This window comes from Macaca fascicularis, chromosome 15 (assembly GCF_037993035.2).
Source record: "Macaca fascicularis isolate 582-1 chromosome 15, T2T-MFA8v1.1".
Taxonomy (NCBI): Eukaryota; Metazoa; Chordata; class Mammalia; order Primates; family Cercopithecidae; genus Macaca; species Macaca fascicularis.
This window is the reverse complement of record NC_088389.1, coordinates 125409446-125426435: the sequence shown is the minus strand read 5'-3', so window position 1 is coordinate 125426435 and position 16990 is coordinate 125409446. Positions and strand designations below refer to the sequence as shown.

The 16990-nt window shown below is 40.6% G+C and overlaps 1 protein-coding gene across 6 annotated transcripts in view; it reads right to left on the bottom strand.

Moving 5' to 3' along the window:
• The window catches only part of LOC102147301 (contactin-associated protein-like 3), a 235753-nt gene extending 219350 nt beyond the window's left edge, over window positions 1-16403 (bottom strand). For all 6 annotated transcript variants that reach the window (XM_065530846.2, XM_045372905.3, XM_065530847.2 and 3 more), the window contains exon 1: window positions 15869-16403. In XM_065530846.2, coding sequence (XP_065386918.1) covers window positions 15869-15953 — 85 coding nt within the window. In that variant the 5' untranslated portion in view covers window positions 15954-16403. The remainder of the gene's footprint in view (window positions 1-15868) is intronic.
• Window positions 16404-16990: the final 587 nt, after the last annotated feature.

Sequence of the window (16990 nt, the reverse complement as noted above, 5' to 3'; positions counted from 1 at the left end):
GGTGATTTCTGCATTTCCAACTGAGCTTTGAAGACAGTAGTGGTTCTCCCAGCACGGAGTTTGAGATCTGAGAACAGAAAGACTGCCTCCTCAAGTGGGTCCCTGACCCCCGAGTAGCCTAACTGGGAGACACCGCCCAGTAGGGGCCAACTGACAACTCATACAGCCAGGTGCCCCTCTGAGACGAAGCTTCCAGAGGAAGGATCAGGCAGCAACATTTGCCATTCTGCAATATTTGCTGTTCTGCAGCCTCTGCTGGTGATACCCAGGCAAACAGGGTCCTCCAGCAAACTCCAACAGATCTGCAGCTGAGGGTCCTGACCGTCAGAAGGAAAACTAACAAACAGAAAGGACATCCACACCAAAACCCCATCTGGACATCACCATCATCAAAGACCAAAGGTAGATAAAACCACAAAGATGGAGAGAAACCAGAGCAGAAAAGCTGAAAATTCTAAAAATCAGAGCACCTCTTCTCCTCCAAAGGAACACAGCTCCTCACCAGCAATGGAACAAAGCTGGACTAATAATGACTTTGACGAGTTGAGAGAAGGTGGCGTCAGACAATCGGTAATAACAAACTTCTCCGAGCTAAAGGAGGATGTTTGAACCCATCGCAAAGAAGCTAAAAACCTTGAAAAAAGATAAGATGAATGGCTAACTAGAATAAACAGTGTAGAGAAGACCTTAAATGGCCTGATGGAGCTGAAAACCATGGCACAAGAACTACATGACGCATGCACAAGCTTCAGTAGCCGATTCGATCAAGGGGAAGAAAGGATATCAGTGACTGAAGATCAAATGAATAAAATGAAGTGAGAAGAGAAGTTTAGAGAAAAAAGAGTGAAAAGAAACGAACAAAGTCTCCAACAAATATGGGACTATATGAAAAGACCAAATCTACATCTGATTGTGGTACCCGAAAGTGACGGGGAGAACAGAACCAACTTGGAAAACGCTCTTCAGGATATCATCCAGGAGAACTTCCCCAACCTAACAAGGCAGGCCAACTTTCAAATTCAGGAAATACAGAGAATGCCACAAAGATACTGCTCAAGAAGAGCAACTCCAAGACACATAATTGTCAGATTCACCAAAGTTGAAATGAAGGAAAAAATATTAAGGGCAGCCAGAGAGAAAGGATGGGTTACCCACAAAGGGAAGCCAATCAGACTAACAGCGGATCTCTCGGCAGAAACTGTACAAGCCAGAAGAGAGTGGGGGCCAACATTCAACATTCTTAAAGAAAAGAATTTTCAAACCAGAATTTCACATCCAGCCAAACTAAGCTTCATAAGTGAAGGAGAAATAAAATCCTTTACAGACAAGCAAATGCTTAGAGATTTTGTCACCACCAGGCCTGCCTTACAAGAGATCCTGAAGGAAGCACAAAACATGGAAAGGAACAACCAGTACCAGCCACTGCAAAAACATGCCAAATTGTAAAGACCAGTGATACTAGGAAGAAACTGCATCAACTAATGAGCAAAATAACCAGCTAACATCATAATGACAGGATCGAAGTTCACACATAACAATATTAACCGTAAATGTAAATGGGCTAAATGCTCCAATTAAAGACACAGACTGGCAAACTGGAGAGAGAGTCATGACCTGTCAGTGTGCTGCATTCAGGAGATCCATCTCACGTGCAGAGACACACATAGGCTTAAAATAAAGGGATGGAGGAAGGTCTACCAAGCAAATGGAAATTAAAAAAAAAGCAGGGGTTGCAATCTTAAGTCTCTGATAAAACAGACTTTAAACCAACCAAGATCAAAAGAGACAAAGAAGGCCATTACATAATGGTAAAGGGATCAATTCAACAAGAAGAGCTAACTATCTTAAATATATACGCACCCAATACAGGAGCACTCAAATTCATAAAGCAAGTCCGTAGAAACCTACAAAGAGACTTAGACTCCCACACAATAATAATGGGAGACTTTAACACACCACTGTCAACATCAGACAGATCAATGAGACAGAAAGTTAACAAGGATATCCAGGAATTGAACTCAGCTCTGCACCAAGCGGACCTAATAGACATCTACAGAACTCTCAGCCACAAATTAACAGCATATACATTCTTCTCAGCACCACATCACACTTATTCCAAAATTGACCACATAGTTGGAAGTAAAGTACTCCTCGGCAAATGTAAAAGAACAGAAATTATAACAAACTCTCTCTCAAGACCACAGTGCAATCAAACTAGAACTCAGGATTAAGAAACTCACTCAAAACCGCTCAACTACATGGAAAATGAACACCTGCTTTTGAATGACTACTGGGTACATAACAAAATAAAGGCAGAAATAAAGATGTTCTTTGAAACCAATGAGAACAAAGACACAACATACCAGAATCTCTGGGACACATTTAAAGCAGTGTGTACAGGGAAATTTATAACACTAAATGCCCACAAGAAAAAGTAGGAAAGATCTAAAATTGACACTCTAACATCACAATTAAAAGTACTAGAGAAGCAAGAGCAAACACATTCAAAGCTAGCAGAAGGCAAGAAATAACTAAGATCAGAGCAGAACTGAAGGAGATAGAGACACAAAAAACCCTTCAAAAAATCAATAAATCCAGGAGCTGTTTTTTTGAAAAGATCAACAAAATTCATAGACCGCTAGCAAGACTAATAAGCAAGAGAGAAGAATCAAATAGACACAATACAAAATGATAAAGGGGATATTACCACTGATCCCACAGAAACACAAACTACCATCAGAGAGTACTATAAACACCTCTATGCAAATAAACTAGAAAACCTAGAAGAAATGGATAATTTCCTGGACACTTACACTCTCCCAAGACTAAACGAGGAAGAAGCTGGATCCCCGAATAGACCAATAATTGGCTCTGCAATTGAGGCAATAATTAAGAGCCTACCAACCAAAAAAAGTCCAGGACCAGATGGACTCACAGGCAAATTCTACCAGAGGTACAAAGAGGAGTTGATACCATTCCTTCTGAAACTATTCCAATCAACAGAAAAAAGGGAATCCTCCCTTACTCATTTTATGAGGCCAACATCATGCTGATACCAAAGCCCGGCAGAGACACAACAAAAAAACAGAATTTTAGACCAATATCCCTGATGAACACTGATGCAAAAATCCTCAATAAAATACTGGCAAACCGAATCTAGCAGCACATCAAAAAGCTTATCCACCATGATCAAGTTGGCTTCATCCCTGGGATGCAAGGCTGGTTCAACGTACACGAATCAATAAATGTAATCCATCATACAAACAGAACCAAAGACAAAAACCACATGATTATCTCAATACATGCAGAAAAGGCCTGCAACAAAATTCAACAGCCCTTCATGCTAAAAACTCTCAATAAACTAGGTATTGATGGGACGTATGGCAAAATAATGAGTTATTTATGACAAACACATAGCCAATATCATACTGAATGGACGAAAACTGGAAGCATTCCCTTTGAAAACTGGCACAAGACAGGGATGCCCTCTCTCACCACTCCCATTCAACACAGTGTTGGAGTTCTGGCCAGGACATTCAGGCAGGACAAAGAAATAAAGGGTATTCAATTAGAAAAAGAAGTAGTCAAATTGTCCCTGTTTGCAGATGACACAATTGTATATTTAGAAAACCCCACTGTCTCAGCCCAAAATCTCCTTAAGCTGATAAGCAACTTCCGCAAAGTCTCAGGATACAAAATTAATGTGCAAAAATCACAGGCATTCCTATACATCAATAACAGACAGAGAGCCAAATCATAAGTGAACACCCTTTCACAATTGCTTCAAAGAGAATAAAATACCTAGGAATCCAACTTACAAGGGATGTGAAGGACCTCTTCAAGGAGAACTACAAACCACTGCTCAGTGAAATAAAAGAGGACACAAACAAATGGAAGAACATTCCATGCTCACGGATAGGAAGAATCAATATCGTGATATTGCTCTTATGATATCATGATATCATACTGCTCAAGGTAATTTATAGATTCAATGCCATCCCCATCAAGCTACTAATGACTTTCTCCACAGAACTGGAAAAAACTACTTTAAAGTTCATATGGAACCAAAAAAGACCCCACACTGCCAAGACAATCCTAAGCCAAAAGAACAAAGCTGGAGGCATCATGCCACCTGACTTCAACCTATACTACAAGGCTACAGTAACCAAACAGCATGGTACTGGTACCAAAACAGAGATATAAACCAATGGAACAGAACAGAGGCCTCAGAAATAACACCACACATTTACAACCATCTGATCTTGGACAAACCTGACAAAAACAAGATATGGGGAAAGGATTCCCTATTTAATAAATGGTGCTGGGAAAACTGGCTAGCCATATGTAGAAAGCTGAAACTAGATCCCTTCCTTACACCTTATACAAAAATTAATTCAAGATGGATGAAAGACTTAAATGTCAGACCTAAAACCATAAAAACCCTAGAAAAAAACCTAGGCAATACCATTCAGGACATAGACATGGGCAAGGACTTCATGACTAAAACACCAAAAGCAATGGCAACAAAAGTCAAAATTGACAAATGGGAGCTAATTAAAGAGCTTCTGCACAGCAAAAGAAACTACCATCAGAGTGAACAGGCAACCTACAGAATGGGAGAAAATTTTTACAATTTACCCATCTGACAAAGGACTAATATCCCGAATATACAAAGAACTCAAACAAATTTAGAAAAATCAAACGACCCCATCAAAAACTGGGCAAAGGATATGAACAGACACTTCTCAAAAGAAGACATTTATGCAGCCAACAGACACATGAAAAAATGCTCATTACTGACCATCAGAGAAATGCAAATCAAAACCACAATGAGATACCATCTCACACCAGTTAGAATGGCAATCATTAAAAAGTCAGGAAACAACAGGTGCTGGAGAGGATGTGGAGAAATAGGAACACTTTTACACTGTTGGTGGGACTGCAAACTAGTTCAACCATTGTGGAAGACAGTGTGGCGATTCCTCAAGGATCTAGAACTAGAAATACCATTTGACCTAGCCATCCCATTACTGGGTATATAACCAAAGGATTATAAATCATGCTGTTATAAAGACACATGCACATGTATGTTTATCGTGGCACTATTCACAATAGCAAAGACTTGGAACCAACCCAAGTGTCCATCAATGATAGAATGGATTAAGAAAATGGGGCACATATATACCATAGAATACTATGCAGCCATAAAAAAGGTTGAGTTCATGTCCTTTGTAGGGACTTGGATAAAGCTGAAAGAATCATTCTGAGCAAACTATCACAAGGACAGAAAACCAAAAACCGCATGTTCTCACTCATAGGTGGGAACTGAACAATGAGAACACTTGGACACAGGAAGGGGATCATCACACACTGGGGCCTGTCATGGGGTCGGGGGAGTGGGGAGGGATAGCATTAGGAGATATACCTAATGTAAATGACGAGTTAATGGGTGCAGCATACCAACACAGCACATGTATACGTATGTGACAAACCTGCACATTGTGCACATGTACCCTAGAACTTAAGGTATTAAAAAAAATTTTTTTTTTAAAGAAAATAGACAATTTTTCTCAGGTTCCCACCACCTGAAAAGGGAACTCTTTAGATGGTAAAATACAAAACAAATGCTGACAAGAAGGGATTGCAGCCCACGATGAGTGACGCAGATATAAGAAAATGTTACTTTTTCTTTACAAATTCAAAAGGAGTTTGTCTTCTAGTCTCAACACCTATTTCACAGAAAAATGAGAGAAGTTCTGGGTGGAAGCACTAAAAGGAAGGAGGTGGCCTCTGAGGTGCCGCGGAGGTCTGAGACATGAGGCGATCCCGGGAGAGGAAATGCCTGAGCAACGGGCCGAAAAGCGCAGCTGCAGCACCGGCGTTAGGTTTGTTTGCTGACTTATTAGCTGTCTCCTTGTAAAGGCAATTTGATTAATCAAAAGTACGGATGATGTGATGGGTAATTTCATGCGTCAATTTGACTAGGCCAGGGGTCCCAGATATTTGGTCAAACATTATTCTGGATGCTTCTACGAGGGTGTTTTGGGAGGAGATTAACCATTTAATTGGTCGAGTAAAACACACTGCCCTCCATACGTGGGTGCGCCTCAACCAATCAGCTGAAGGCCTGGATGGAACAAAAATACTGACCCCCTACCACCACCAGAAAAGAGAGAATTCTCTAGAATTCATCTGCTGCAGCAGCTCTTCTGGCCTGTCGGCCTTCAAACAGAACGTCAACTCTCCTTCAATCTCCAGCCTGCCAGCTCACCCCACAGATGAGATTTCCCAGGCTCCATAACCACACGAGCCAGTTCTTTACAGTAAATCTCCTATGTGTATCCTATTCATTCTATTTCTCTCACACAGAGCCTATAAAGGAAATTTGGGGAGTGGTGGTTAAAAAAGAGAATCTGGGTCCACATTACTCTGACAGGTTGGAATGCAGTTTGAGTTTAATTAAATGGTAAACGATAGTTGTAGGTGATAAATACCTACATTTGAATTCAAAATGCCAACTGTAAAAGTAAAGGGGATTTTAGGTCAAAGTTGGCTTCTCAGTTTTATTTTTATAATACTACCCTGAATGCTATAACTCTGCTGACTCATTACTTCAGTCTCATCATTCCCTGTGTTTCCATGAATCTGAGCTAGCCACCCATTTATTCACATTCTATAGATATTGACTACTGATCATATTCTGGGCATGGTGCTAGGTGCTGGTGATACAAAATACCTCTCAATTATATCACAGTCATGTGACAGTGATATATGCAAAAGCTACTGCTATATAATAAGCCCAGTGTAATAAGAGAGGCACATAAAGGTACCTATTGTGGATTTTCCATGAAAAGAGTAATGAAAGTGAGGAAGTGTGGTCAGGAAAGGCATCATACAGTTTGGTTTGTAATATTCCAAGAGAAATTAGGGAAAAGGTATTGTGGATTTTTCAGGAAAAAAAATATGCAAAGACACGGTGATAGGAAAAATGTTACATACCTGGCTGAGGGAAGACAGTACCATGGGGGCAGGACAAATGCGGAAGGGAATTAGTCACTCAGAAAAGCCGAGGAGAAAAACTGAAGATGCTGGTGTGCTTTTCTTAGGAGTTTGAATCTAATATTGAAAAATGTAACCATGAAATCAGCATGAAGGCAAAACTTGCTTCCTTAACGTAAATGTGTTAAAACTGAATAAATACATGGACTCATTCTGTAGACAGGTGCCCTGTGGTTATCAACTACACTGTGGCAGGTCACCTCCTCTGCCCTGCCTCATACTTCTTGGCTCTCCTTTTACTCTGGCTAGTGCTGGGCTAACGGGCTCCACACAGTGTAATGTGGCAGCGCCTTCCTAAGCGTTCTTAGGAAGTTACTCCTAAGAAGTTAAGTGTTCGAGTTCTCTTTTTGTCTCTTGGCCTCTGCGATGCCTGCAGACACCCAGTCGCAACCCATTCATTCATATTCCTCTCCTGAGAGCCAGGAATCAGTGCCCCAAGGGCAGTGCTGAATCCCTGGACAGGACTCGGGATAAATGCAATCCCCCCCGACCACTGTCTCTCAGAGGCACAGCTGTGAAACACATTCTACCAGCTTCCTGAGAGCTTCCCAGGGAGTTCATGCCCCAGTTGCTCACAGAAGTGACCAGCTCAGTGATGTCCCCTGTTGTTGGAATTTTCTTCTCTATTCCATTCTTCCCTCTTTTATGAGCTCACTTTCCAGAAGAGGCTACCTGCACCAATGCCCATCACAGGCTCAGCTTTCTAAGAAAACTCTGGCTGGGACAGCGGACTTTCCAGAATGGAATGTGGGCAGTATTCTAAAATACTAAATAAAACACAATAGGAAAATCAAAGGGATGAATGTCACACGGCATGAAGAAGGAGGTAGAGGATATCTGCCTAGCCTGCCAAAAACAAAACAAATTGACAATCAACCCTGGCCACCCAGGAGAAGAGCTTTGTCACAGCAATTCTTCCACATATCCCAGAAAAGAGAGGAAGAAATGAGGACAGTAGAATCAACTGTGCCATCCAAAAAGGGAAGGCTGCCCAATCTCTTCTCTAGAATGTGTCAACTGTGATTTATGAAATGACATATGCTATTTTTATATTGCAGTGTTTGCTTATCTATAGGTAAGATCTTCTCACTACTTATGTCATGTTATCATTATATTCATGAAGACGACGACCATTGCACAGACAAGTACATGTGAAGAACCATGAAGAGAGATTTTACCCTACTTGCGAGCTAACAAATGAGCCTGACGGTTTGTTTCATGGTTGCGGCAGAAGATTCCTGGGTCAAAGCAAAGGAGTGTATTACTTACAGCATAGCAAACAATATGAGCACCAGCATGTCTGCATCAATTTCCTTGCCTCCAAGTCCTCTGGGGAAACATGGATGGGCACAGTTGGATGTGTGCACAGGCAGTGGGTTACATGACAAGTGAGGAGCCCTGAGCTTAGGGAATTCAGAGTTTTCTATGGGCAGCAGGCATTGCTTGCCCTTTGGCAACATTGCTGAAATAAATCTCTTATAGTTCAAGATGTATTGATAAGCGTGTTAAGCTTATTTTTATACATGAAAAATAGCAAATTATTATTTTATAGGGTTATTCACAGTATCTCAAAATCTATGTGATATTAGCTTAGTTTTATTATAATTTTTAAAAACCATTTGGGTTCCTTTAATTGTTAATGGATGAGAATAAAAAGAGATAAATTAGTTGATTTCTTAAAGCTAAGCAAAATCATTTTTTATTGAGGAACCCAAAACTTTTCCTAACTTTTACAAATGTTTGTAAATTGTAGGTTCTGTGACAGCCTGTGCTATAAAATTTCATAGGCTTATAAGAGCTTTCTTAACACAACTGTGGACTTTTCTCCTGATGTTGTACAGCAGTTCAAATTAGCACAAGAATCATAAACCCTATATTTGAACAGCTATATATTATTATATAGATATTTATTTTCCCATTTGATGTTGCATTACTTTTTCTATCAATCTTCTAACAATAAATTCATAAATATCTTAATTATAGCAAACGTGAAGTTCTTAAAGTTGAGAATCATCAAATATATTTCTATTACACAGATATATTCTTCAAAAAGTCATTTAAAATAGGAAACCTAATTGGGAGACACCTTAAAAGGTAATCTCCCACAACAGAGGCTTTGCTTAAAATACTGTTCTCTTTGTATTTGTGTTAATAATTGATTTGTCTTCGAAATTAAATTAGGAATCTATTGTATCTAGTGGACTTGAAATCAAAGCCCTTTCCCCATCTTTATCTTCACTGCTGTGTTCAAAAAGACTAGACTCCAGGGACCTGTTAGAAGCTGGGTTAGAGATAGGATGTCTGAGAGACACCCTTCTTTCATAGTCTGAGGATATGCATGTGTGTATATGTGTGTGGGGAGCAGGTGGAGGAGGTTAACTGTATCAGGGCAGGCATAATACTGTATTTTAAATCCCTCCTTCTGTTATACATGTAAGCTGTAAATAGTCTCTGCTCCCAGTGGCAGCAATCATAAACTCACGTAGTTCTGCCCGTAATTTTATTTAATTTAACATGTGACATTGAGACAGAGTTTTTTTTAATTCACTTATAACTTCTTCCTCCCCCACATTCCAGCCAAATAAATACATACTTATAGAAAAATGTGACTGTTTTCCTGGGCACCCAACAATTCAACTGTCCCTAAAACACCAGGTTCAACTTAAATTCTATTAGCTTGTCTGAGGGCTAAGATATCTCAAAATCCAAGACAAAGTATCATTTGCGCATATGGAGGCAGCTCTGATTGAATAGATATCTAAAACTGACAGGTAATATTTTAGATCAAATCACTCCATTAAGACAAAGACTAATTCAATTGCTTGCTCAGTTTCCAAAGAAACCCTTCCATTTCGGTCTAGTGTTCCATAAACATTGACTTTACATTAAAAGGACAGTGAAGAATCTGAGCTGGCCAGAAAGTTGAAGCTCAAGGTTGTAGAAGATTTGAGCTACCACGTCCAAGCCTTTTAAAAGATTCCCAATATGTATGTATATCATTTCCCTAGCTCTACACTTGCCTGAGAAACCATGACATTCGATAACTTTTTTCCATTGGATTTGGTTACAAAGTAAGTCAAGGAACTACAAGAAATATATTTCCTGGAAAAACATAATATTATATATATTATATATTCAAAACTCCGTAAAGCATATAAAGTATAAGCATATACTGAATTATAAGGCATAACTCAATATATTGATTTTAACCTAAAATTTTCTTAAGGCCTCAATTGCAAATGCTTTAATTGCCAGTGGTTCATAAACACATCTGTGAATTAGAAGCAAGTAATATCCTCTGTTTTTAAACTCTCAAAAAATGTGATTATACTTAATCAAAAGTAATTCAAACCACAGCCCAGGCAATACATATTAGACCATGTCCTCTTGGTAATTTAATTCTTAGCAATAATTTTAACTGCTGCCTTATTAAGTAGGTATGCTACTTAAATTATAATCCTGTAGTTATAAGGTTAAAACTGTTTTAAAATCTCAAATGTTTTTAGGTTTCAATCACTCTTCTTATTATGACAAAAATGTTCATTAACTGGAACACATGCAGTATCATTTTTAGCCACCACTTTATGGTATTTTTAAATTTTTATTACCAGAGTAGTCATTTCATTATAAAATTTTAACAAAGCTAAGCATATACTCCAATTTTTTTTTCAAAAAATAGATTTACTGTAGGCCTGTTAAGGCTCTCATAAGTAATGAATTTCACACTTTCCTTTTATACCGTATCACAACACATCAAGCAGATATATGAAATCCTTGACAAATGACATTTAAAACAATTCTATGCTTTATATGTCAAGTGGAAAAGGACATGTGCACAATCATGTACAACCAAGCGTTCGCACATGCTCTTACAACGTGGAGCAACCCGGCCTGGGGCAAGCAACCTTCCAGTGAAGAGTCTCATCAAAGGTGCGGAAGCCCATTCCAGACCAGGCGACGGTCAGTCTGAGGGTTCGTTCCGACATCCAAGCTTTATAAAGTACTTTGAAGACTGATACAGATGTCCTAGGCAATAAACTTCCCAAAAAGAATGGAGAACGATCCCAAGGCCAATTACACCTTTTTCATTCAGAAATCCAGGCTAGTTTGATTTAGAGTCATACATAAATGAACGGCTATTTCTCAACAATTGTTTGATTTTTTTCAGCCTCTTTATTTTTAATCTACATCTCTGAGATAAAATGCATCAATTTAACTACATTTACTTATTTTGAGTTTTTCTATTGGTCCATGTTTCCTTTAAGCACAATTTTGAATGTTTTTTAAAGTAACCATTTGACTTTGAAACAAATTTACAGAAAACATGGAAGAACTATGCTAACATGCTGTATCACCCCTGAATACTTCAATGTGCATTTCCTACAACAAAGATGATCTCCTATATAACCATAATATGATCATCACAGTCATCATGGATAAAGCTCCAATATTTAATTCTCAATCTTGTTCAAGTTTCACCAATTCCCAATCATGTCTTTTATAACACAAGCATTTAATGCAGAATAGTATTTAGTTGCCTTGTTTTTCAGTCTCTGTCAATCTGGAATGCCGCTTTCCTCACCCCACTCAACCTCTGACAACTTGCTATAGGTCACCACCAGTGCTGTCTCCTGTCTCTCCAGGTCCCCATCCTTGCTATGCTGTGGATGCTTATCTTACCCTGCTGGTTTCTGAATGCTCCGCCATGGCCCTGGGCCTCCCCACTACCCAGCATGGATGCCTAAGCTGAACTGAAAGACTTTGGACTCAACTGTTCAAAAAGAGGAGAGAAGAGGAAGAGGAAGAAGAATACCAAGTAATTGGATTTTTCTTTTTTCATGATTGAACCAATGTCTTGGAATTGATTATCATTTCCACGGGCTACTTATGCTCTGTACTATTTGTATAGAGTTTGGTGAAAATGAATAAAGGCATCTGAACTCCTTTTTTTTTTTTTTTTTTTTTTTTTGAGACAGAGTCTCACTCTGCCACCCAGGCTGCAGTGCAGTGGCGCAATCTCAGCTCACTGCCTCCTCACAGGCACCTGCCACCATGCCTGGCTAATTTTTTTGTATTTTTAGTAGAGATGGGGTTTCACCATGTTGGCCAGGATGGTTTCAAACTCCTGACCTCAAGTGATCCACCTGCCTCGGCCTCCCAAAGTGTTGGGATTACAGACTTGAGCCACTGCACCAAGCCTGAACTCCATTTTTTATAGAGTACCATTTGACACTAAAATTAAGAGTCTGTTACTCATCTGCAGAATCTCTCTTTAAATGGTATTACTAAAAGGTCCAAAATGAAACATCTGCAAAAATAATTACTCCTATACTCTGTGAGATATCTTTCCTGACACATTTTATATCATAAGTGAGTTTCCTAACTAACCCACACACACTCTATAGTAGGCTTACCCTTCTTTCCCCAGGCTGGCTGGCAAACTTGAAAAACCTAACCATTTAGGGGAAAAATTGAGGCAATTAAAATTAAAAGTGTTTTAGGCTAAGTAATGAATAAATTAACCCACTGAAAAGTTACATCAAAGGCTATTACTCAGCATTTTACCAATTACAGGAATTTCTGCAACATCTGCCCAGCCATTTGTTTGTGTATCCCTGGGATCAGTGCCCAGAGTTCAATCATTCTCTTGATTCTTCCTGTTATTTTCAGGGACTCGATGAGAGCAATACGTGACCTTTCACTCACTCTCAGGCAAGGAAACAAATTGAGAGTCAGAAAATAACTCTTAGATAAATTGTGACTAATCCAACTCTTATTACGAGACACAAATATTGATTAATCTAAGCTACAATGGAAGTCAGATTTGCCCACACCCCTTCTCCCACATCACAATGTCTTCATGTTCAGAAAGAAACAGCAGAGTCACAAGGATGATTTTAACATGAAGAGATGTGTTCAAGTCTTTGTTCCCGTCCTTTGGTGAAGGATAAACAGATAAAACAACATAAGGAAAATGCAAGAATCTATGGTCTGTCCTCAGAATTTTATACCCACTTCCACTGAAAAGTTCAGAAGAAAAAACAGGTGAAACATTTATTGCTTTTATATTAACAGTAACTATCGTGAAATGCAAAGAATGCAGTCCTTTCTGGATACTGTATCCTCAAAAAGATGAAGCGTATGCAGGATGATTCAAAATAGTCTAAACAAACAAACAATAAGTCTATGGGCACTGAAGTTAGGAAAACATTTCCCCTCATGTAGAATCCTCCTAACAAAGTTTTCCCATGTATTTGTCGGGTCAAATAACATTCAGATAAACTGCACATAATCCCTAAAATGCCAAATATTTAGAGAGCTTTTTTTTTTTTTTTTTTTCCTGAGTCGGAGTTTTGCGTTTTGCTCTTGTTGCCCAGGCTGGAGTGCTATGGCGCCATCTCGGCTCACTGCAACCTCCATCTCCCGGGTTCAAGCGATTCTCCTGCCTCAGCCTACTGAGTAGCTGTGATTACAGGGGCCTGCCACCATGCCCGGCTAATTTTTTGTATTTTTAGTAGAGACAGGGTTTCACCATGTTGGCCAAGCTGGTCTTGAACTCCTGACCTCAGGTGATCCACCCACCTCGGCCTCCCAAAGTGCTGGGATTACAGACATGAGCCACCGTGCCCGGCCTAGAGAGCTCTTCTCATGAAGGGCCATTTCATGCCATCATCAACAGGCTGCCTTGGTGGGTGGCCAATGTGCTTCTGGAAAACCAGCTGCGAATAACGTGAGCAACTCATGGTGTCTATGTGAGAAGGAAACTTTTCAATGTCCTTATTGACTTTCTTCTTGGTATTCAAGGTGGTCTCATTATTATAGTTACATAGTTTTATCTGGAAGAATTACTTGATCTAAAAGGTAATTTAAAATTAGTAAAATTTATTAGATATGAGGATAGTAAGTTTCATCAACGAAAGAAGACTGAAAACACCCACAATAGTAGTACTGAAATTCTAAGTGTCACTCAGCGACTGGCGAGAGCCCCGTCTGGTGCTAAGTCCATTTGGAACATCTGTCCCTGCCCTCCCCTCCTCCAAGAAGAATGTTCACTGTAAACGAGAAGAGCTTAATTTCTATGGGCTTTGTAATCCTTCCACTGGATTCCAAGCAAAATGACTATTAATACAACTAATCCTGAGAATAAAAAATAATCACAACTATGTAATAAAAACAGGAAAGGTGGTGCCAGGGTCTCACTCAGATTTCATTGCTTTGCTTTTCTCCAGGAAGGTCTTTTTGAAGCCCTGTTTATTCAATAGTAAGAGTGACCTCTAGTGACTTATCTTGTTGTTGTATTTTGCCAGTTGGTTGGTGAATTACTCTAGCATGCGTTTCTATAAGTAACTCATTTATGTGTTTATATTTAAGCCAAACAGCAGTTTCCGTTACAAGACCTAAGGATTTTGATTTGATGTAAGTAACCACGTTTTATTAACAAAGCCTTCTCACAAAAGCAGATTAAAGTTGAATCTGAAACACGGTACAGCATCTGACCAAAGGAGTCCAGTGCGTTTTTGGGAGGGGCACACCAAGTGTAGGATTTAACTAAGGCGTAGCTGAATCATGATGCACAGTGAGTGCATGAACCCATGTGCGTGCCTTGTGTGTGAAGAACCCAGGCTTGAGCCCACGGGTAGAACAGCACTGAGCTACGGCAAACTTTTCATGACAGCTTAGGAGAACTGCTGGAAGCTACCCTTGGTTATTCTGGAGTAATCTAAATTTACAAACATGGCCACTAGCACTTATTGGAACTTATTTCAAAGGAGATTTTCGTAGGAGGGGGCTGAAGTTGAGAGTGGGGATATGCCACTGAAAGACAAAAGTGATTTCAGAAGAAGGAGGAAGACATTTTAAAAATTCTAGTCTCATGGTTTGATTAATCAAGAAAGAAAGACAACTCCCTGATAGAGATTTACTCCAAGCCAAAAAAAAAAAAAAATGTAATATTATGTAAACATTTTTATGTGTGATAAAATATGGATACATTACAATTTGCTCAACTGTCTGGAATATCATCATTATATCAGAATCATAGCCCACTCTAGAAATAAAGGCTTCCTAGGTGTTTACCAAATTAAGGAAAATAAAAAACAGGGAACCCAATGGTAAATTAAATAATGTAAAATATTAGCATCCAGAGATGAATAATTTTCAAGATCACCTAAATGACTGGCTGAGTTTTGTCTTTAAGCAAGAACTTTCTACTATGAGAAACCAAGCCTCCAGGCAGGGGTGTTCAAGTGCTATTCCCTTAGTAGTTAGGGCAGGTTATTAATTTGGGGTTCTTAAATTTAGTTTCGCCTACAGGCGCTCTGTCCCTATAGTGCATGGAAGTTAATTAGCATCTTAACTCTGAAGCTGCCAAGGTCGGCAAAACTGTAAGCTGCTAACATCTAAGTTGATGCAGTATGATGTAATGTCTGCCAGTTTTTTCCCTGTTAGACTTAATTCCTATAAAATGTTTCAATCCTAAAAAGGAATAAATGACAGCATTTGCAGGCTAATCTCTTATTTAGATGTTCTTTTCAGGTTTTACGAAAACGTCCACTTTCTCAATGAATATTCAAATACATAGATTAAAAAGTCAAAACATGCATGGTATATCTTAGACTACCCCACAAGAGGAAAGTCTATTGTAAACAAAATCGTCTTTTTCGGGTTGCAATTCCATAGAATTTTTTTAAGGTTCCTTGTGTTCAGGAACATGTTCTGCAAATCCACTTCCAAATATTACCCATAATAAAAAATACAAAGTTTTCCTGATAGCCTAGGGCAAGTTTTTTAAACCATTTGCGGTACTTACGTGGATTTCCTGCTCCTACAGGGCTCCAAGAGCGAGTGGGGAGAAGGAGCAGCACCTGGAGGACGGCCCAGGCTGCCGAAGCCATGCTCACTCGGGCCAGGCGCCCTGCGACCCGGGCACGGCGATGGCCGCTCTGCGTCGCTCCTGCTCTCACTCCCGTCCGCTGCGCGGCTCCGACGCTGCTCCCTCCACTCTCCAGTCCCCGGCTCTCTTCTTCACGCACTGGCAGCCCCGCCCGTCGGGGAGAAGCCCCAGCCTCGCCTCCCCGCTGCAGACGCTCCCGCCTAGCAGCGCCCGGCCCCAGGCGTCTCCGAGGTTGGCCCCGCGGACTCGCACCGCAGCTTTCGGGAGCGCTCGGGGCCGCGCGGCGCCGCCCCAGGCTCGGAGGCGGCAGGTTCGGGCGCGTCCCGGACACTAGGCGCGGGAGGCGGTCGGCGGCCACGCGAGTCAAGAGGCGAGGGAGCGGGACGGACGCCCCAGCTCCCCCGGCGCTCTCCTCCCGTTACACCGGCAGCTCCCTCCGTCCCTCCCTCCCACCGGGGCGGGGCGGCCGCGGTGCACGGGCTCGCACCAAAGACCGCGCCGTCAGCCTCCGCCTGCAGGTGGAGAACGCCGGGCTTTATCACTCCGCTAGTCACCGAACCCAGGAAAATCCTGTCCTGCTTGAGTTCAAACAGGGAAGGTGAAGCAGAAATAACTCTGCGGCGTGTACTCGGGCGGGCGCGCGCACACTTTGATTTTGCTAGGAATTCTGACTTGTAGAGAACCAAGCTGGGAAACCGAGCCAGGAGCAGGGCGAAGCCACTGAGCCCGGGTTGTGCTAGTGCAAGCGTTTGTTTAAAGTTTTGATATTTTGTCTATCACGGATTTTTTTTTTTTTTTTTTTTTTTTGCTATTACATTCAATTTTAAAACTATTTCATTCATTCAAGATTAGCGTTACTTAACAGTTGCGCCTGAGACTAGTGCGTTAGTCCCTTCACCCTAGTCCTGGCCTTGGTGGAAGTCTAAAATTTACATTTTATTCCAGTTTTCTGTCCAAAGAAGCGCCCCCTGAAAGTGTAGGATGAGGAGCTCAATTCAGCAGCGGCTAACACTGCACTCCTCGTGCGCCTGCTGTGTG